Raw genomic sequence first — 23122 nt, 5'->3', positions numbered from 1 at the left:
GTAAGTGCTGAGAGGCTGCTTGGAACTCGCAACCTAGTGACTTAGCGAGACAGCTCTCACCACTGCATCAGGCTTGTCCTTTAAAAGGAAGATAAACAAATGCAACTTAATTGATAATCATCATGTGTAGTTTCATGATTGTTGAGTATGATTATTCTAATTCTTATCTATAATCTATATGATATTGTGATTATATGGAGTTATGGGCACATGTTACTATAAAATGTGCATATACTTGTGAATTTTGTTGCATACAGGTGTGCTAATTTTGGCAGTTCTCTGTTTCAAGCCAGAAGTTTATACCATTTTCAGTTTTCACAAAGTGTTTGGAATTATATAGGGGAGCTAACCTTTTGGGATTGTTCTACTTTACAGCAAGCCATCTCCCCTACAATCGGAATGGTCTCAAGTTTTTTACAAGTGATGGTGGGCTAAATAAAGCTGATATCAAAGATATCCTGGAGCGTGCTTCCAAAATATATGAGGAATCTGCACATAATAACCTGAAAGAACAGGGGGAAGCTTCGAAGGGAGTTGTCACTAATGTGGACTACATGTCAATTTATGCTTCTGATCTTGTACAAGCAGTTCGTAAATCTGCTGGAGACAAAGGTGCTTCCATGTGCTATATTTTAAAACTCATTTTTGACTTACTAGACTACTACACTGTTGGATTTCTTGTCTGAAACTCGCATTAAATTTTCATATCCAGTTATCCACTGATGATTTTTTTCTCGAATCACGCAGGAGAACTGCGCGTCATTTCATTAAGAAAGAAAAAGACAGATAGCCCCTATGAGATTAGGCTCCCCAAGGGGTGTACAGAAACAGGACACAGACTTAAACCACACACGACCACGACCTCTAGGGGGCAGCACTCACGACTAAATCCTGTAGCGCTCTCGCCTCCGCGAGACACCACAAATGCCTATCTGCAGCCACGGATTGCACCACAACATGTGCATCCGTCCTAACCCTCTCAAAGACACATGCATTCCTATGCTTCCAAAGCTCCTATGACACAAGCACCAGCAGGGAGTTAAATCCCTTCCACAGCTCCTTAGGCAGCGATCCTACTGACCGACACCACCACTGATAATTTCTGCAATCTATTTAAATTATTATGACCACATTACTTTTGTGTGCTCAATCAAATTCAATTATGCCTTTCGTCCTCCAGTTGCACAGTTTAGCTCCATAGGGCCTGTTTGTTGCAATACCAACTCATTGTTTGAGTTTCTCTTTATCTTATAATTATGATTTTGTGGGCGTTATTCTATTTTGCATATGCACCATGTCAATTTCAACATTTTATATTCTTAGTTGTTTATTTTCTGCACTTCTTTACACATAGCAGAAATTATCTGTTTGTTTCTGTGTAATCAATTTCTACATGTTTTCAAACAAATCTATTGTCCATGGGGCTAATAGATATGGTGAGATTTTCTGAAATGATTGAATGTCAAACATATGACACAACTTATAGGCTTTAGAAAAGAAGCAAATGAAATAACTTATGATGGTTATGTTTTTTTTCTTTGGCCTAGAAAAACCATTGGAGGAACTGCATATAGTCGTTGATGCAGGGAATGGTGCTGGTGGTTTTTTTGTGGTAATGTGTTACACTTTCAAAGTCCTCTAGCAATGTACATTTTTAGCGTTGGTTTCATTTGTTATGTTGTCTATCATTACCTTCGATCAAATGGTTGATCAGTCTATTGAAATTCTTCACACACTCCTCTCTGCAGTTTAATAGGTTGATAATGCTCTGTTTGGCATTGAGATGGATTGTTGATAATCTTGTTTGGTGGAACTGCTTTTAAAAATTCTAATCTAATCTAGATTGCATATTAATATATTTCATCTTACACAAAAACTGTGAAAAAAAAAACAACTACTCAACAGTTAAAAAGGGCAGACCCTGTGCCGGAGGCTCCCACATGAGTGGGGTCTGAGGAAAGGATAAACCATGGCAAGCCTTCTCTTATAAATGCGACCTGTTGACTCAGTGATAGAACTCTCACCACTGCACTAGATAATTAACTACTCAACAGTTGTGTAACACATTTTATTTAATTGGATTTCCCTAACAATCTATGACATCTCCAGTTATTTGCTTCCTATATAGCAGCCTCAAAAAAAAAAAAAGCAGCACGGCACAGTAACCACAAACAGACCCTTAATGTAACAGATAGAGAAATCAAATTGTTTAAGTTTGATTTTTTCAACCATTTTCCCCTGAAGCCATTTCCAACCATATATGATAGCAGATAACATTAACATTTAATTTTGTTCAAATGTTCAATTGAGAATTTCAATCTGCTCTATATAAAGCAAGTCAGTATCGATCCATTTCTAAAACTCCATCTTATCCAAGATTGATTTGCCAATTCGAAGTTCCACCATTTTCTTTGCTTGACTTTCCTTTTACAGTACCAAACTCACCACTGAATACATAGGAGTGATACTCCTGAAACAACTTTTTTTTTTTCGAAAAACGCAGGAGAGCTGTGCATCTTTATCTTTATATTAAGAAGAGGGGAATTTAAGGTCCAAGAGGACCAGTACAAAAACCACCCTATGGTGGCTAGCAACAAGCATAAATAAAAGAATGGTTTTATGTTTGTTTCTGTTTTTTGTTTCAGGATAAGGTACTCAAACCATTAGGAGCTGTTACCACTGGAAGTCAATTCCTTGAGCCTGATGGTAATAGCTTGTTGTTTTCTTCATGCAATTATAATACCTTTTGCTTTTCTCCCATTTCTTATACACCACATATTTAGGTTTGTTTCCCAATCACATTCCCAACCCTGAGGACAAAACCGCAATGAAGTTTATTACACAAGCAGTTCTTGATAACAAGGCAGACTTAGGCATCATATTTGATACTGATGTTGACAGGTACATATAGCTACTCTTTGAGGTTCTGCTCATGTCTAATAGGTCGTAGTCTAAACCATACAGTTTGCAGGTCTGCGGCTGTTGATTCCAGGGGTCGTGAGTTGAATCGTAACCGATTGATTGCTTTGATGGCTGCCATAGTTCTTGAGGAAGTAAGATTCTTTTCTGAGTTGCAGTTTTAATGTTCTATTTTGTACTATTTTATTGATTGCCACTAACTAATCCATTGCGCTGGTGCTAGCATCCAGGAACTACAGTTGTGACAGATAGTGTGACTTCAGATGGATTGACTGTATTTATTGAAAATAAACTTGGTATGTACTGTTCACATTGTCGTGCTTTGTTTGAGTAAATAATCATTTACTTATCTATTTTTTTTTCTTAAGGAGGGAAGCATCACCGTTTCAAACGAGGGTACAAGAATGTAATAGACGAGGCTATTCGTCTGGTTAGTTTACACTTTCTATGTAATTTAGTCCCTGGATTTCCCTCCTTAATTTTTCCAGACGAATATGGGAATATTTTTCCATATTCGTCTGGTTCGTCTGGATTTCCATATTTCAATCCAGGGACTAACTCAATATGGAAAAATTAGTTTACACTTTCTATGTAATTGAGTTAGTCCCTGAATTTCCATATTTTAAAATTTCCGTCCCTAAAATTTTTCAAGCAGTAGGATGAGATTTAGAATATGGAAAATTTTCAGAACTCTATTGGTGAGGAGTCACATTTGGCCATGGAAACAAGTGGGCATGGAGCGCTGAAAGAGAACCACTGGCTTGATGATGGAGCATACCTTATGGTAAGGACTATTGTTCTACTAATTGAACTTTGTGAACCATGCAAGGTGGAATAATATGGAAAATGGATAATCACATCGTCATTTCATGCATGAGGAAAATTATCTTTTGTATTACCCGGTAAAGAAGTTTGTCTATGAAGTTATGTTCTTCACACATTCAATCTATAAATGATATATGATCTGTGGATGTATGAGGCTAGTCCTCCTTGTTAGAGTAACTCATAGTACTTTTAAAATTTGTTGCGTGCTATTTTTCATGGTTTCTTCGAATGCTAGGACTGCATCTTCTTTTGCAAATATGGGACTTAAGTTTCTTCTTTCCCTCAGGTCAAACTTTTGAATAAACTTGCTGCTGCTAGAACACTGGGTTCAAGTATTGGTAGTAAAGTTTTGACTGATTTGGTTGAGGGCCTTGAGGAAGCTGATGTGACAGTTGAGATAAGGTTAAAGATTGATCAGAATCATGCAGATTTGAAAGGAGGGTATGCTAACTCTGAAATGTTCTTTGGTTATTTCACAAGGAGATAGCATCTTTTGCAGAAGTTTTCTAGTATTGTGCACTTAAACAGAAACGATGTATGTGAATGAATGGTAAGTTAGCTCAGATAACATGAAACGTTTTTGTTGACTGTAGTCGGTTGCTTTTTTCTGGAAACTGAAAAAAATATCAGGTATCATTTTTGAATTTTCTATAAGCAAACGGATAATCCTTGATATTGAGAACTCAAGTTCACATATCCCCCTCATTGGTGATAATTGTATACCTGTTAATTTTGCGATTTCATCTAAGGAAACCAATACTACAATTCTCTAACTGCGAATGCATCCTTTCTGGCTTATGGAAACATCAAAGTTTAGTTAGGGAAATGACAAATGAGCTGTAATGTGAAAATAGGATTGGGGGGCATTAGTTTACTTCTGGTAACATAGATTCCTTTTTGTATGTTGGAGGTGGCTATTGTAAAACAATGTTTTGCTTTATTATAAGACAAACAAGTGCAAGATGAGTGGTAGAAATTTGAATGTGAAGTAAAATACAAGCATAGTGGGTGATACAGTAAAATAGAATTGGGGGTGATAGTACCTTAGTTAAATGCTTTACCCCGTATGTTTAACATGTTATCACAGTGGGTCATATAAGATTGTGTTATTTGTGATTTTATACTGTTGTTGGCGCCGATCTAGGCGCCAAACACTATAACGAACCACCTGACGAAAGGCGCAGATGGTCCGCGGCCTAGGCGCAGAAGTGGCTCCTCCTCTGCGTACGTCCAGATGGTCCGCACCTGGGGCTCGGACGGTCCGCGATGGCGCAGAGAGTCGTCTTCTTAACAACAGACTTAGATCTTGCCTCCTGGGAGGGACCCCGTCGGGGAGGAGAGATTCTAGGGTGTGTCTTGGCGTCGGCAGGCCACCCAAGACCCCTCTCATTGACGTAGAGCCGAAGAGAGGTGAAGATTTAAGGTAGAGGGAGGCTAAACTAGAGTTACTCCTAATGCATAAGGTAAAAACGATAAGTAAAGTTGATTGAATCGATTGTGGGGGGTTCAATCGACCGTAGTCCTTCATCTATATAAAGGGGGAGGTCTGGACCCGTTACAAGTCGTTTTTTGAGTTAATCCCACAGGTTTAGCTAACAAATCTAGCAAGAAATACGGAACCCTAACTGATTCTGCACATGCGCGGACCGTCCAGCCTACAGGGCCGGACCGTTCGCATGACCATTTTGGAACTCAACAACTGTAATGGGGTTTCCTATGTAATGGGCTTAGGCCCAACAACTCTATTATAAATATATCTCTCCCAACCCTTGTTAGGGTTTCTAGCCCACTAAGGGCTCCTTTGGCAGCCAGGGCAGGGAAACCCAGGGGAGTCTGCACCCAGGGGGACAAATACCTCGCACCCAGATTCCCTGGGCAGGAGTGCTCGTCCGGGGCTGCCCTGTCCTGATTCCATTTGGCAGACAAGGGCCCAGAGTCCCTAGTTGGAGTGTCTGACGCAGACAGCGCAGACAGAGTGTCCTTTGGCAGAGGATACCCATACTGCTACATCATATATAAAAATAGATAAAATGTAATAGGAAATGCACTGTCCACATGATCTTTCTAAACATAAAGTTCCATCAATTTGATAAAAAAAATAGCAGCAAACTTCAACAAACAAATGATCAGGTGTGTCAATAATTATGAGATAATAGAGTAAACCACCAACATGTGTTCTTGTTATCACACAATATTAATAGAGTACTCAACACAGTTTCTGAGTACTGCAATAGGAAGGATAAAATAAATTGCTTCCTGGCATGACAATAAAAAGGACAGACCCAAAGTGCCAAAGGAGTGCACCTCCAAATAAACTACCAAAAACTAGAATAAGTGCTGAGTTTTCTGCAACTTTATGAAGCAAGAATACTGGATGCCATGCAAAATGTTGTTGTAAGTGGCACTCGGGGTGCTTCCACCAGGCAGATTTCACAGCTCCATTTCAATGAAGAAGTCGTTGTTGTCTTCTTGGGCCACATAGTCTGTTAATTTAACATTCAATTCAGTTAAATGTTGAGAGCATTGCTTGTACCGACTGAATCATGCAGTTTCATTACACGAGATGAGGAAGTGTTCTAAGCAATTTGATATAACAATAAATGCAATAAGTCTTTGTACTAGATTTAGAACTGAGGTCACAGGTTGTACACAATGTAAAAATCATGGACTAATGCCTAGCCTTGGTGGTCGTCCTACAGGAATATCTTAACTAAAGAAGTGAATTCAGGAGACTAGCTATACACAACGTGAAAGGCCATGACTGAATCCACATGTATCCTAGACCGAGCTGACCATGAAAGGCTCACCTGGAACTTTGGATCTGTACACAAGCTGTAAAAATGCTCTCAACAGATTCTTGGTGCTTGCAATATCGCAAACTGGTTCTTGATTCTTGCTAACTGATCCTATTTTCTGACTAAAATTGGTCCGATTTGCATAGAGATCGATCAGCTGACCGAAATGTATCCTAGACCAAAACTGTTTCAGGACATGTAAATACTAAATAGTGACTACAATAAAGGAAATGAACATGAAAGAATAATAAATATATAGTCAAGACATTTGACAGAAATGAGTCTTAGTCATCAGTCTGTAGGTGAGAAGAAAAACAGCATAGTTGAGGAAGTGATGAGCTCACTCACTCTCGGAGTGAGAAGAGAAGAAAAAAAAACATCGTTGAATTGAATCTATGGCAACGACTGACTCCTAAACTAGATCGTTGAACTAAGCATTGTTGAATTGAAAAATAATTGATGAAAAAGAAAAATATCTGTGACAAGGCCAAGGCGCTCACCTTTCTCGGCCTTCAACAGCCGCATTGTGGAGGTCGCCGTGCCGCTTGCCTTTCTCCAGCCGCCGGCTTGCAGGATCCTCGCGCCCAGGCTCCAGAGAAGCTCTCCAGAGAAGTGGGAGATCTGGTGCCTTGCGTGAAGAAGAGGAGGGAGATCCGGTGCTTGCGCGACGAAGAAGAGTCTACCATGCACGAGAAAATTCCGGTGTTTCGCCGAGCGCGCGGTGCCAGGGAGTGCCCGTGCTCAGCGAAATCACCGAGCGACGACGGATCCAGTGCAAGGGAGTGCGAGGCAGTGAGCGGCGACGGCTTCGAGAGGGAGACCGGGAGGCGGCAGCTTTGCGAGGGAGATAGGGAGGAGGAGGCTTCGCAAGAGCGGACAGGGAAGCTCTTCCCGACCTGTTGTGGTGGGGAGCGAAATCGCCGAGCTCCCCCGCGGTGAGGGCCGGGAAGCGTGGTCACCAAAGAGCGAGAAAAAAATTCGCAGGGGCAATTTTGCCCGGGGTTTCCGTGGCCAGGGATTGGGCTAGGATCCTCCCGGGATCCTGTGCTGCCAAAGGTGCCCTAAGGCTTTGTTTGGGTACTCTAGTATTGGTCCCAATCCACATGTGTTGAGGTGGATTGGGGTGTAAATTAGTTTAAGTTACACCCCAATCCACCTCAATACAAGTGGATTGAGGTCAATACTAGAGTACCCAAACTAGACCTAACATGGTATCGGAGCCAAGTTGCGATCTTGGGACACTCGTCATTTTGGATGACTTCTCTCACTACTTGTGAACCTTTCCCCTCCATTGTAAGTTTGACATCTTCCCCCACCTTTCTCATTTCTTTGCATGGATGTTGACTCAGTTCGGTCGTACCATCCAGGCCATTCGGTGCGATAATGGACGAGAGTTTGATAACTCCACGTCTCACACATTCTTTCTCTCCCACGTCGTGCAGCTTTGGATGTCGTGCCCTTACACCTCCCCTTAGAATGGCTGAGTCGAGCGCATGATTCGCACCACCAACAACATGTTGCGTTGCCTCCTCTTTCAGGCGTCTCTCCCCGCCCCACCTTCCTCTGCCCATGTTGCCACACCCTACGCCCTTGCCTCCACTTGGCACCGTCGTCTTGACCACTCTGGCCACGACGTTCTTTCTCGACTCTCGGCCACCTCGGCCATTCCTTGTCCTCGCGGCGACGCCACATCGCTTTGTCATGCGCTTGGGCGTCACACTTGCTTACCTTTTTCCTATTCCACGCCCCGCGCTACTCGCCCCTTCGACCTCATCCACTATGACCTCTGGACATCCCCAGCATCTCTGGTATCTAGCTAGGTATAGTTGTTTTTCTCCCCTTTCCTCCCACCTAGCCACTGCCCCTGCCTGTACCCGTGCTACAGTAGCCAGCTGACCTCCTCCCCCTTCCCCTCCTCCGGCGACCCTCCCTGATAGTTCGTCTCCGCGCGCGTGGATCCGTGCCCTCGCCGCAAGTTCGCAGTCGCGCCTGCTTGAGATCCTTTGTACAGGCTGATGCAACCGCTATCCTCTGGTCGGCGCGGCTGCCCTGCTTTTGGTCAGCGTGTCCATCCTCCTAGCCATCGCTGCGACGCCCAGCGCTCCTGTAGGCCGGCGAGGCCGCCCTCCATTCGACTGACGCGACTGCCCTCCATCTAGGGGTGGTAATGGATCGCGATCCAAATACCTCTTCACAATTTGGTAAGGCCCTAAATTATTTCTAGTTCAAAAATGAATAAAAACAAAGCCCGATCCTAATCCGATTTGATCCTTAAGTTTTATAGTGTAAAATTTGAGGCCCATTGTCAGCCCTACCTCCATCTGGCCGGCGCGACCGTCCTCCACCAGGCCGGCGCGACCGCTTTGCCCCCTGCCGTCCTCTCCACGGCTCCCGTCGGTGCCCCCCTGTACACAGTGAGCTACGCGCGCCCTCTCTGGCTCGACGCCTCTCGTACTCTTGGATGTCTCCCCATCTTCCTCTAGCGTCGGTAGGGATGATAATGGGCTATACATTTTGCACTATAAGATTTAAGGATCGAATCGGGTTAGGATCGGGCTCTATTTCTAGTCATTTTTGAACTATAATTTATTTAGGGCCTTGACATTTTGTGAAGAACCATTTGGATCACGATCCATTACCACCCATAGGCGTCGGCAAGGTCCTGCTTGCGCCGTCGCCCAGCAGCACCAACGCACAACCCTTGCTACCTCCTCCGACGGTGGGATCTTTATCGCTTTCCTCCCCGCGCTTCCCAGCCCCGCCATACACACGCATCTCGTGACGCCCGAGGCCACGCCGATGCCGTCTAGCTTCACCTCCGCCATGGCGGAGCTCCCGACGCTCCCTAAAGCCATGGCGCGGCTGTCCCGGCCCCAAGTGCTAGCTGGCCTCTCCTTTCGCCGCTGGTCCCTTGCGGCCCTGACGCGTCCCCTTCGACTCCCTGCAACCATGGCGCTCTCGCCTCCGCCCACAGTGGCCCTGACGCACCTCTACCGGCTGTGGGCAGCCCCATCGCCCCTGCTCTGCCCCCCTCCGGCCTCACGCCGGCCGGTCGTGTCTTCACCCCCTTGCCGACGGTTAGCTCTCCTCCCCTTGGGTGCATCCCCTGCTCCTGCGCCTTCAGTGCGCCACAACTGATCACAGTTGTCGCACACTGCCCGCGATTGCGTAGCCCCCTCCCCATCTCGCGCCCGGCGCCGCTTGGTGGTGGCAGCGGTGGTGTCCATGGCAGCCAACATAGCCGCAGTGGTGGCGGCGGTGGACGTGTCCATCGGGGCGACGACGGGAGGGCGCCGCAGCAGGGGCTCCGCTGGACGGGGTGGGACGCGGCTCTGCTGGCTTCCAGGGGGCGTCGATGGCCGGAGACGTACAGGTGTCGGGTGCTGCAGGGCCGGGCGCGGTCGGCCTGGCGGCTGCGGCCTGGTTCGATCGGAGAGGCGAGGGGCGGCGTCGGGGCGCCGGATCGGCAGGCGGCGCGACGGCCTGGGCCGGTCGCGGGCGCCTGGGCAGGAGCGGTGGCGCTGCTCGGTCGCGGGCCGCTGGGCGTCGGGGAGGCGAGGCGGGCGCGACTCTGGGCGCGGGGCTGCGCGGCCCTGAACGGGCGGCTCGGCAGGGCGCCGGGGCGTGCGGCCGGATGAGCAGGGGCGGGTGTACGGACCGGGCGGGGTGCAGAGCTCGGCGCGCGGGCGTCGGGTCCTCGGCGGCAGTCGGCGACGAGCGGCGGCTACGGGAGCGCGGCTCCGGAGGCAGCGGGCGGCCTGGAGCAGGCGGGCGCGCGAGCGCAGGCGGCGGGCGGCCTGGCGCAGGCGCGGCCAAGCGCACGGCGTCGCGGGAGTGCGACGGATGCGCGGGTACGGGAGGGCTCTGGGCGCGACGGGAAACGGGAGGGCGGCGCGCCGGGGAGGGAGGCTGGCGGCCGGAGGTGGGAGGGAAAGGAGACGGTGGCTGGAGCCGGCGGCGGGGAGGAGGCCGGTCGTTTGGGACCGACGGCTGAAAAAAAAACCTAAACCTAAACCTAGCTCTTTGATACCATGTTGGAATAGGAACCCATACCCTAAACAGGGGTTGGGAGTGATATTAATAGAGTGAGTAACTGGGCCAGGCCCATTACACAGGGGGTATAACGGTCATTACAATGGGAATAACACAAACCCTAGACGGGTAGTCTAACAGCGACGAACCTTACCTCCACCGTGGTTCTCGAGCATCCCTACTATGTGCGCGTCTTCCTTTACACTGACCATCTTCTCCGGGGCACCTTCGTGACCTTTGATCGTGTCATGAATCGTATTCTCCGTTACTGCATCGAGCTCCACCCTCAGACGGGCCGCCACACTACTGGGTTGTTTGTGTTTCCCAGCACCACAATTGTCTTCATGACGACCGAGGCCTTGTCCTCTTCCCCATTCACGCTTGCCGTCAGCATGCTCATCACTGCCGACCCCAGCACCCCTTCCGGTGGCTCTGTGGGTGTGTCACCGCTGGCTCTCTCATCCTTCATATCATCGCCACCGCCTCCTCCCACCGACTAGGTTGCCAACTCTGGCGTCTCGTTCCATACCATTCCTGACCCTAGAGTTGTCTCTTTACCTCATTCTCTTAGCCCCACATTCCATTCATCATTGTCGGTAATGGGTTGACTCTACCTGTCACCTTAGTAGGTGACAGTTCTTCCTGGTCCTTTCTACCTCAGCGACATTTTTGTTGTCCCAACATCATCTAGAACCTTCTCTTGGTCCGTCGCTTCACCACTGATAACCGTTGTTCTATGGAGTTCGATCCCTGGGGACTTACCATACGAGATCTTACTGTTGCTGTGGTTGCTCGATGCGACAGCTCCATCCCCTTATATTCCATTCGTTTCTCCCCTCCAGCGCCGAGGCCGAGTACCTCACTGTGGCTAATGGCGTCGCTGAGGCGGCATGGCTTCGTCAGCTGCTCCAGGAGCTGCACAGTCCGTTGACATGGAGCACACTTGTCTACTGTGATAACGTCAGTGCCATGTATCTCTCCACCAATCCTGTTCAGCACCAGCGCACAAATCATGTTGAGCTCGACCTCTACTTCGTCCGCGAGCGTGTCGCCGTCGGGGATGTGCGAGTTCTCTATGTCCCGACCACTTCTCAGTTTGTCGACATCTTCACCAAGGGCCTAACTACATCGTTATTTGAGGAGGTTTGGTCCAGTCTTAACATCTGTCGTGGCTAGAATTTCGACCACGAGAGTGTTAGAGTTATTTGTGGCTTTGTATTGTAATGGGGTGTTTTCTATGTAATGGGCTTAGGGCCAACAACTCTATTATAAATATAGCTCCCCCAACCCTGGTTAGGGTTAGGGTTTCCAGCCCACTAACAGATTGAACTATGACTAGATTAGTCATGCGAAGATTTTAAATATTTGTGGATTGATATGTCTACAGGTCCTTCCGTGACTATGGAGAATCCGTCTTGAGACATTTAGAGAATGCAATCAGCAAAGACCCAAATCTCCGTAAAGCCCCGGTGAACCATGAGGGCGTATGTACATATTCTTTGCTTTGTTCTTTCGAAACTTGAATATAGATCTTGATGCATAATTTTTCTTCTGCGAGAAAGCTGGATTTCTGCTTATTTTATGGCATACCATACACAGGTAAGGGTTTCAGGATATGGTGGGTGGTTCTTGCTGAGGCTCTCTCTGCATGATCCTGTTCTTCCCCTAAACATTGAGGTAGTTCTCTTCACTTCCTCTCTCAATCCTAATGAAGGCATTTCGGAGTCATGTGATGTGCGCATGCTACAGGCACAGAGTAACGATGATGCGATTAAGCTGGGGCTTGCGGTTCTTGCTGCTGTGAATGAATTTCCAGCACTGGATGTGACGGCACTGAACAAATTCGTGCATCAGTGAATATAAGGGACGGACATTGGCATCATAATGTGATCAGCTTCGCATGGTGTCGTGTTCGCCCCGGTCGAACATGTTCTACATGTGGCACGAGTATCATACAGAAATATACCAGTTTATTACTTGCACAGGCTTTTTAGTTTGGAAAGACAAGGGAGATTTCAGTGTTGAGATGATTCTTGTGTGTGTTTATACCAGCTATCAGAGTAAGAATATGCGTGCGTACTGTTGAGGCTGATCTTTACTTGAGAATAAGGTTTGAGTTACCTGAGTATTTTTTTAAAAGGATCAGGAGGCTTGCTGTGATGTGAGGCCACGAATTTGCCAATAAGTACCTCGATTTTTCTTTAGCGATTTCACATTGGTTTGAATTACCCATTCGCTGTTCTTTGTCGGCATCTTAACATTTTGGTAGATGGTAGGATACAATTGCAGCAGACCTGTAGAGTGTTCACCGTATTCTCGCATATTTGCTACGTTTCGCTCATAAAAGAAGAGCCCGGACGTAGTACAAATTTGTCGTTTGGTGTAAACATGAATGGTGGCATCTGACGTGGACACCACGCAAGGCTTGTGCTGTACCATTTTGGTGCCCACACGTCCACCACCTCGCCGCTGTGAGCTGTAGATGGTAGAGGATCATAATCCAAATGGTTATTCATAAAATATAAAATGATAAGATCTTAAATAAATTTTAGTTTAAAAATGAATAGAAAAAATATCTGATCCTAATCTAATTCTTAAATCTTATAGTGTAAAATTTATAGTCCATTGTCATTCATAGCTATAGCGTTTCTCTTTATATAGAAGAGCTTGAAAAAGGTACTATGTTAGTTTTGATAATTGATAAAAATATAAAATTATTGTAACTAATATATATTTTTGCAGAAACAAAATAATTTATATCGTAACAATAGATGATTAGGCTTAAGTTAGATCAAAAGATGATTAGGTTAACATTGTATTAGTGCCTTTATCGATGAAAACTAATGGCCGTTTTTTAAATGATGACCAAAAAGGTTAATGATATGTTAGTTCTAAGCATTAATAATCGTTGGACACTTAGACTATCTCCAGCAGTTTTGAAAGTTCCATTTGTCCGGAGACAGGATCTAGATGTCGCCTAGAGGGGGTGAATAGGCGAATAAAAATTAACACTTAAAAACTGGAAATTCTTACTCTACTTGAAGACTGGATCGCAGTGGAATGAAAGACCCGTCGAGTAGGTTGCAGCGGAATTGAAGTTCCTGTCTTAAAATACCCTGCACTTTGAAGACAACTTATACCACATATAAGTATTGAAGTGCAAGTATAAAAAGCAAATAAGACAAAGACATTACACAACACAGAGCAGAGCACACAGGCACAAGGATTTATCCCAAGGTTCGGCCAAGCCTGAAATGCTTGCCTAGTTCTTGTTAGAGTTAGCCACATCTTGGCTTAGAGTCTATTTTAACTCCTTCCTCCGTTTGCTCAGATCTATCAGTGCAACAGATAGAGCCTTCCACTATGTTGATATCAGTTACAACGATACCGTGGCTGCTTACAATATTCTCGACAACACTCCAGCAGAGTAATAATGCGATCAAGATTTTGCTCTAGCTCTCAGCAGCACTTCCCCTCTCTCTAAAGGTTTATAACTTCGCCTCTACACACACTAGAGAGATATACAAGAGAGGGAGAGAAAGAATTGATCCAAATGATGTATGGACTTGTTGGCTGCTCTTGTACACTTGTTTGAGGCGCCTAGGGGTCCCTTTTATAGTCCTAAAGGGCCTAGGAGCCGTTGGAGCTTCATTTGGAAGCTCCCAGCCTTCCCTGTCTGCGGGTGCACCGGACTGTCCGATGCGCCACTGGACACTGCACAGTAACTGATCTAATTGATAGTTTTCTTCTCTGAAAGGGCTAGCCATTGGTGCACCGGACATGTTACTATTCACTGTGCTATGCACCGGACAGGTTACTATTCACTGTCCTATATGCACCGAACATGTTACTATTCACTGGTTTGTGCACCGGACATGTTACTATTCGCTGTCCTGTGCACCAGACATGTTACTATTCACTGTCCTGTGCACCAGCCAACAACACACTAAGTGCTTTTTTCCTCCATTCTTTCTCCATTTGACTTCAACTTTTGGGAGGATTTTCCTGAGACTTAAACAAACACATTTAGAGTATAATCTAATTTACTTAGTGGTAGAAACTTACCTCTTTCTTGTTCTTCTCCTAGCTTTTCTGTTTCTCCTCAAGTAGAGCTTAGAATGGCACTTTCTCTACAGAAAGAGTTAGAGAGCAAACCAAAGCACCAAACTTGTAGTAAGAGGCGCATGCAACATAGTTGAACACTCAAACCTTACATACTTAACCTTTTTCATCATTTTACCCATTTTGGCCTGTTTGAGGTCGATGTTGGACTCTAAACCATCAAGTCGACTTGACTTGACCTAGATTGACATATCTGAGCTCCAACACCCTGCAAAGGTCACATAGAATATATCCAAACATAGTAACAACCCCAACTATATATCAAAGTGAACTAAGCTCTTTCGGGCTGCTTCCAGGTTCTTGCTTTGACACTGCTCTTCCTTTTAGTGACCTTGTTCAATTCTTGAGCTTCATCTTGAGCCTTGTGACTTACACCACATAACCACAGTAATACCTCATTAGTTATAAGTCACATTCTTAAGTCATGATCCTCGATGCACCATATCTCTTCTCAACTCGATCAACCTTGTCTTTGCAAGTCTTCTTCTTCACCCCTGGCTTTGGGTTCCTCGGCCTCTTTGACCTTCTCCCGTGCACTCGATACCTCGAAGCTCTTCTTGCCTTCATCCTTGGCTTGATCAATTGTCTCCGAGTTACGCACACCGAGTCTCACTTAAGCAATGTCCATCTTACATGTGATGTCCATTATCTATAGATATTCCAGTATTTGGACCATCACACTTGTTCACTTATGTTGAACCCTATAAGTTTTGCATTAAGCACCTATTCAACACTTAGCACACCTGTTAGTCCTTTAATTGGGTTGTCATCCAAACCACCAAAACCCACAAGAGAGCTTTCAAGTTTACCCATACTTATACACATATTCAAACTCCACTCTACGAACAGTGCAGTCTACAGTGCAAAACATTGCTTATGGGTAAACTTTGGCTGAACTGCTGGAGTCAACCTTAGGGTAGTGATAAGATCTTTTTTGACCATATTATAAAGAAGGCAAGAAATGGGATCACTTGACCTAGACAACTCTAGTTAGGTATGATGATGCACACTTATAAAAACTAGTGCTGGTAAACCCATGAGAATCCATGAGAAATTTAAAACAAAATCCAACTCAAAGGCCATAAAAAAGTGAGTTGGTGGTGTCACAGTAGCAACCCACGTGTCAGATGCGCACCGGGTATGGGCTATTATGATTAGGTGTAGCATTGGCATTTTAGGTGTGTACTGGATATGGTGCACCAGACAGGGCATCTAAAGAGCTTGCAAAGAACCATCTATAGAATTAATAGAGTACTCATACCACCAAGGTGCATCTTCTTTTTTGGAAGCCTATCTTGAAAGAACCTCTAGGTTAAGCGTGCTTGGCCTAGAGCAATCTTGGTATGTGTGACCGACCGAGAAAAGTCCATTTCTAACACCCATTTTCACTCCCAGACCGGCGGTACTTACTCCTGGCAGTACTCTAGGATCATAGATCGTCCCTAAAGACCCACACAGGTCGTTTGTGCAAACTTTGTCCTCACTCATGCGCACCTGAAAAGACTTCCCGGACGATCACCCATCCCAAAATTGCTCTGGGCCAAGCACGCTTAACCCAAAGTTCTTTTTAGGTAGACTTCCAAAAAAGAAGATGCACCTTGTTATATGAGTACTCTATTAGTTATATTAAGCATTGGGCCAGGATATCACAATCCACCCCCATTGGAAGACCGACGTCCTCGTCGGTCAGCCCTAGGCCAAAAACCTTCCTTCTTGGCCACGTCTGTGTGTCTAGTGTCGTCATATGCATGCCATGTGACCACTCCGGTCCTACATGCGCCATGCGCCATATGCCTGAACCTCTAGCCCACATAAGCCCGTGAAAACGCGAGGGTCGGCTTTGATACCATTTGTAACACCCCATCCACTCCCAGACCGGTGATACTTACTCCTGGCAGCCTTCTAGGATCATAAATCGTCCCCATAGACAGACCAACACGAGCCTTTTATGCACACTTTGTCCTCACTCATGCACACCCAAGAAGACTTCCCGGTCGGTCACCCATGCCAAGATTGCTTTGGGCCAAGCACACTTAACCTAGAGGTTCTTTCAAGACAAGCTTCCGAAAAAGAAGATGCACCTTCTTGGTATGAGTACTCTTTTAATTCTATTAAGCCTTGGGCTAGGATATCACAATCCAACGGGGCCAGGATATCACACGAGTGCTCCAACTAGGACTAGTGGGAAGTACAAACTCTTTCCAATAACTCAGCAAAACATTGAGGCATCCATAATCCTTTATTTATATTAAGCATTTACATCTGAGCTATTTATTTAAGGTATTTACTTTACTAGAATTGTCATGCTAGTATAGAATTGGAACTTAGTATACTAAACTTTTGAGCACATAAATAGGCACAAGGAATGGAATTGGCTTGGTTATAGGTTAAAATGTGTTGCAAGAAAAACTAGAAAAGCCCAATTCACTCTTCCCCTCTTAGTCATCTTGATCTTTTTAGTTTGTATCAAAGCCACGTGCTCATTAGATTAGAGTTCACCACCTAGAGTTAAGATGTATGATGGGGATGGACTACCTCCCATGTTCGAGGGAGCTGATTTTCCATATTAAAGAAATTTGTATGAAAGCATACCTTGAGGCAATCGATATAATGGTTTTTAGAGTCGTCACTCAAGGTCTCCAAAAACTTAAGGATCAAACCAATTTAATTTGAAGAGTTACACTATGACAAATAAAACACAAAGGACAAAAACAATATTTTTATATGCCTTTACAAAGATGTGGAATAGTGAGAGCACCTAGAGGGGGGGGGGGTGAATAGGTGATCCTGTAAAATCAAACACTAAATAGCCACAAAACTTAGTTATAGAAGTGTTAGTGCGACTAAGTAGCTTTGAAGCGAATTCTTGTGAACAATAATCACAGAGAAAGCAACACAAGAGATACACGATTTTATCCCGTGGTTCGGCCAAGTGACACTTGCCTACTTCCACGTTGTGGTGTCCCAATGGACGAGGGTTGCACTCAACCCCTTTCAAGTGATCCAATGATCAACTTGAATACCACAGCTTTCTTCCTTATAGTCTTTATCCTGTTTGCGAGGAATCTCCACAAGTTGGAGTCTCTCGCCCTTACAATAAAGATCACAAAGAAGGCACAAGAGTAAGGCTAGGAGAGCAATACACACAACACACAAATCCGCAGCACACACACTCACACAAGCCAAGACTTGATGTAACGCCCAGAATTTGGGGGGCAGAATTTTTTCTTCTTTTCTCTCACCAAATTCGGGCGTTACTCTCTTTTCTCTTTCCTCGTTTGCTCCTTCTTTCCAATTTCAAACCAGTATAGCGGCAGGTGTCCGTGTCATGTATAAACCAAAACCTAAGTGTCATGGGTGTTGCATCATGCCGAAGCGCATTTCTTTGTCTGATGTTGAATGTTCGTCTCGTTCCGTTCCGGATTTCGGTTCGCGATTTAATTCCGTTTAGTGGTCGCGCTCGTCGTGGGTTTTCGATCCGCGAAGTGGCCCGGCCCAGCCCAATCTAGCCCAGCCCAGCCGGCCCGGCCCGCCCCGGCCTGCGCGCCCCTGGCGCCCAAAACCCCCCCATGCGCCCCCCTCTCTCTCTCTCATTTGGATCTCCCGCGCAACAGCCTCTCCTCTCCCTCTTCCACCTCTCTCTCCCCGTGGTGCCCTAGGATTTGGAGACGGCGATCACCGGATTTTGGACCCCGAGGTGAGCTCCCCTCCCCTCCCCTTCTCCTCTCTCTCTCCCTCTCCCTCCTCTTCTTCTCCCCCCCGCGCGCGCCCCCTTTCTCCCCCTGCCCCCGCGCGACCCCACCCCGGCGGCGCTCGCCCGCGGCGGCGCTCGGCCTCGCCCGCCCGGTCTCCCTCCCCGCGGCGGCGTTCGGCCCCCGCTCGGCCCCTCGGCGCGGCGGCGCGGCCCCCGCCCGGCCCCCTCGGCGCGGCGGCGCGGCCCCCGCCCGGCCTCCTCGCGCGGCGCTCCCCCGCCCGGCCTCCCCGGCGGCGCTCGCCCGCCCGCCCCCTCGCGGCGGCGCTCGGCCCGCCCGCTCGGCCCCTCGCGGCGGCGCTCGGCCCCCCGCCCGGCCTCCCCTCGCGGCGGCGCCCGCCCCTGCCCCGGCCCCTGCGCGTGGCGCTCGCCCGCCCCGCCCCTCGGCCCGGCCGGCCATGGTGGCTCGGCGCCCTCCCGCGGCGCGGCGAGCCCCGCTCGCCCGCGCGCCCCCCACCCCCGGCTCGGCCGCCCCTGGCCGGTTCAACCGCCCCCCTGGCCGGTTCAACCGCCCTGGCCCCAGCTTGGCCGCCCGTTCCCCGTCCCGGCCTCGCCCGACCGTGTCCCCGCTCGCCCGCGCTCGCGGTGATTATTTGTTAATTAGCGTGTTGCGTCGCGCGCTTCGCCGCGCGACGGATTGGTCTAAAATTCAGATTCTATCCTGTGTTGCGTCGTGCGCTTCGTCGCGCGACGATCCATTTTGTTTCAGGTTGTTTAAGGTGTAACGTCGCGTGTGTATTCGCGCGACGTTCCACTTTGGACTCAGTTTAGTCGACGTATGCCGTCGTGCGCTTCGTCGTGCGACGCTTAGTGTCTCCTCTTAACTAAGGCGAAGTATCTCGCTGCGTGCTCAGTCGCGCGACGAGTCGTTAACTTCTTAATTTGTTTTAGAGAGCTTTGTCGCGCGTCTCGCCGCGCGACCATCCTTTTATTTATCTCCACCTGCTTATAATAATTAGACATGAAACATGACTTTACTTTACGCTAAACATAGTGTCTACATTAAATTTCCTTCCATTAAGCGAGTGGTTAATTTATAATCATGTAACATGATCGTTTCTCGACTGTCTTTTTCTCTTTCTCTCTTAACCGTACTCGCGAGCCCGCGTGGAACGTCTGTTTACTTATTGCATTCTATTGTATGGTGTACTGTTCTTTGGTATTAAATATGTGGATGTATGTATGTTTGCGCTCGTATAGAGAACGATCCGGTTGAAGAGCCCGATGAACTCGCAGGAGAAGCCCCTGAGCAGCAGTCGGTTGGTGGAGGCAAGTGTCCTTTGACCTATCTATGTCCTATTCATTATTTAATTCACCTCCCGCTTTACACATTTATGCCTAAGGATTGACTAGCTTTTGTTATCCATGTCCTTGTTTACCTATTTGGGTTGGATTATTACTGTTTAGCTTTATGCTATTGCTCAAACTCTAATCAATGAACATGATGAGAATATCTATGATACGCTGTTTTCCCTTCTCTTATTATGATGTTATGCTTGTGGTCATCAAGGGGGCTCGAGCGGTTTCTCGAGTGCCTCTCCGTAAGGACCTATTCTATGGATGACCGCCCGGGAAAACAGTGCAACCATGAGGGTGGAATGGGGTGCCCTTAGCTGAATAATTAGAGGATCCGGGGTGTAGTTCACTTAGCCGTCGTGCCGTCAATGGGGCTCGGTGTATGCGGCTCGCTCTGCCAAGTTTGGGTTCGCCCCTTGGGGAGGAGTGCGGTGCATTTAGGAAACCTAACGGGTGGCTACAGTCCCGGGGAATCTTTGTAAAGGCTACGTAGTGATGCCCTGCTGGGTCACCTTGGTAGTGATCAATGGAGAGTCATGATCTCCGGGCAGAATGGGAATCACGGCTCGTGGGTAAAGTGCACAACCTCTGCAGAGTGTTTGAAAACTGATATATCAACCGTGCTCGCGGTTATGAGCGGCCAAGGGAGCTCCAGTGATTAGTGGTACTTGATCAGAGATACTTTGGTACAGGTGGTTATGAGATCGATGATTCTGGTTATGACTATGATGCTGGTAAGTGGTACTCTTTCCGTTTGGAAAGGAGTACGTTTGGGTTAATAACTTGGGTTAATGCTAAAACTTGGCTTTCTACTAGTAAGTAATAATCTGACCAACTAAAAGCAACTGCTTGACTTATCCCCACATACAGCTAGTCCACTACAGCCAAACAGGATACTTGCTGAGTATGTTGATGTGTACTCACCCTTGCTCTACACACCAAACCCCCCATCCCCAGGTTGTCAGCATTGCAACCACTGCTCAGTCGAAGATGAAGCTGTGGAAGGAGACTTCCAGGAGTTCCAAGATTACGACGAGTTCTAGGTGTGGGTTAGCGGCAACCCCCAGTCGGCTGCCTGTGAAGGCCGCGGTTATCTACGTTTCTTTTCCGCACTTTGATTTATTGTAAGGACTATATGGACGTCTCAGACGTATGATGTAATCGACTATTTCCCTTATTAATGCTATTTTGAGCACTGTGTGATGATGTCCATGTTATGTAACTGCTGTGTACGTGAATAACTGATCCTGGCACGTACATGGTTCGCATTCGGTTTGCCTTCTAAAACCGGATGTGACATAAGTGGTATCAGAGTCGTGCTGACTGTAGGACCGCTAACCTAGAGTAGAATGGTCGTTCTAAGGACTATAGACCTCTGTCTCTGCCTTGACTTTGATATCCCTTCAAAAGTTGGTCATACCGACCAAACCTATGTTCTACTATATATTATACCTTGCTGAAAATCATGTTTTATTCTGGTCATATTAATTCTGTTCTCACCCCTTTTGCTTGCGATGTCTTTTGTAGATGGCTCGACTTAGACACACTGCACGAAAGTCAGTCATCCCCTTCTTACCCTCCCGCCTTGCTGAGCGTCCGCTTCGCCGTCCCGTGGCCGGACAGTCCAGCCACTTGGAGAGACTACACCACCGCCTGCGTGAGGAGCAGGAACGTCGACGACAGGAGCAGCGGGGCTCTTCTTTCTCGCTCCACCAGGAGATAGAGTCTGTGAGGAGCTGCTCCCCTGTGCTTCCTCTGGAGCCGCCCCCTGCATCACCACTGGGCGCCCCAGCTTCTGGAGTAGCTGCTGGAGGAGACCCAGACGACGGAGATGGCGACGACAGCTCAAGCCACGACACCGACTTCTCCGCTAACCCTGAGCCGGAAGGATGGGTTGCTCGACCCATCACTCGCGACGCTGCTCGCGGGTGTCACTTCCACGATGCGCTCGACACCCTGCTACGTCGGGCATTTAACCGGCATACTTGGACCGTCGAGTATCGCTGTGTGGTCTACCAGCACAGTCGCGGGGTCTACCCGGACCGCTGGGAGGCGACTTGCTTGGTGCGCTGCCTGGAGAACAGTCTCCAGGGTGCAGAGGCCTGCTCAGAGCACTATTCTATCTCTGAGCGGGACTCAGCTGAGGCAGCCATGCAAGATGCTGCACGGCGTGCGCTTTCGCACTACTGCTCGGTTTTCGGTGGGGCAGCTGACGGTCTTGACCTGAAGTATTACCCCCGCCGTCCATCTGGCAGCACAGGAGGCGTGATTGTCTCACCTGTCGGTGAGGGCAATCCTAGGTTGAGCAGCACAGTCAACCTAGCCACCGTGCTAAACACGGAGCTGGACCATGCATTAGATGAGCTGAGTAGGGCTCGTGCTGAGATCGCCCTGCTGCGGGCTGAGCGCGCGGAACGTCGTCACCTGGATGGTGGTTCCCCCGCTCCCGTTGGGACTCAGCACCCGTACCGCTCACCTCAGCGTGGACACCAGTCTTATGGCAATCCCGACTGCAAGACCCAGATAACTCTAGAACCATAGATCGTTAGAGTTAGATCTTGTAATTAATACAAAATATATACATAGAAGCTACAGTCTTAGCGTTAGTCTCGGTCTTAGTTAGTCTTAGTTAGATAGGGTGGTTTGCTATATCCTGTGCATCTATGTTTGTTATGATGAACTATGTTTGGTTTGGATCTTTGTAATGACTGTCACCAGAATGTGGGTATCCCCTGCATCTTGGTTTATCTATTATGTTAATGGAGTTAGCTATATAGTTGGGAAACCTTTTTATTCCACTTTCCTCTTTATCTGAGAAGCTGTGTGGTCTGTGTTGGAGATCAGTGAAGATGCTCATCTGTTCAGTGCTGTTGAAGAATTCTATTCTCTTTCCTTATGCTGCAAGATTTGCCAGATCAGTTCTGATGTGTGGTTGCATTCTGTAGATGTCAGAGAACAGGCGCAGAGGAGGAAGGCGTGCTCAGCAGGAGCGAGCCGCTCAACAGGATGAGGTGCCCCAGCAGCAGCACCTGCCGCCCCCGCCCCCGATGTCGATCGAGGAGATGTTTCTGATGCAGACTCAGACAGTTCAAGCCATCGGTCAGACTTTGGCCGCCATTCAGCAGCAGCAGCAGCAACAGCAGCAGGCTCCACCTCAGCCTCAGATGCCTCAGATGCCCAGAGACAAGCGTGCTGAATTCATGAGAGGTCATCCACCAACGTTCGCTCACTCTTCTGACCCCATGGATGCTGAAGATTGGCTGCACACTGTGGAGCAGGAGTTGCATACCGCTCAGTGCGATGACAGGGAGAAAGTTCTGTATGGTCCCCGTCTGTTGAGAGGAGCAGCCCAATCATGGTGGGAGTCTTACCTCGCCACCCA

At 47.5% G+C, this 23122-nt stretch overlaps 1 protein-coding gene across 3 annotated transcripts in view; it reads left to right on the top strand.

The window, feature by feature from the left end:
- LOC103632291 (phosphomannomutase/phosphoglucomutase) overlaps window positions 1-12784 on the top strand; it is a 62760-nt gene extending 49976 nt beyond the window's left edge. For 2 of the 3 annotated variants that reach the window (XM_008654105.4, XM_008654103.3), the window contains 12 exons: window positions 376-612; window positions 1548-1612; window positions 2646-2706; window positions 2784-2901; window positions 2972-3053; window positions 3143-3215; window positions 3288-3349; window positions 3608-3703; window positions 4031-4185; window positions 11959-12055; window positions 12171-12248; window positions 12321-12784. In XM_008654105.4, coding sequence (XP_008652327.1) covers window positions 376-612; window positions 1548-1612; window positions 2646-2706; window positions 2784-2901; window positions 2972-3053; window positions 3143-3215; window positions 3288-3349; window positions 3608-3703; window positions 4031-4185; window positions 11959-12055; window positions 12171-12248; window positions 12321-12428 — 1232 coding nt within the window. In that variant the 3' untranslated portion in view covers window positions 12429-12784. Of the gene's footprint in view, window positions 1-375; window positions 613-1547; window positions 1613-2645; window positions 2707-2783; window positions 2902-2971; window positions 3054-3142; window positions 3216-3287; window positions 3350-3607; window positions 3704-4030; window positions 4295-11958; window positions 12056-12170; window positions 12249-12320 lie in introns of all 3 variants that reach the window. The other variant, XR_004851385.1, reaches the window with a different exon arrangement.
- The last annotated feature ends 10338 nt before the right edge of the window (window positions 12785-23122 follow it).

The sequence above is a fragment of the Zea mays genome, chromosome 7 (genome assembly GCF_902167145.1).
Source record: "Zea mays cultivar B73 chromosome 7, Zm-B73-REFERENCE-NAM-5.0, whole genome shotgun sequence".
NCBI classification, from domain to species: Eukaryota; Viridiplantae; Streptophyta; class Magnoliopsida; order Poales; family Poaceae; genus Zea; species Zea mays.
This window is presented reverse-complemented; position numbering and strand designations above follow the sequence as displayed.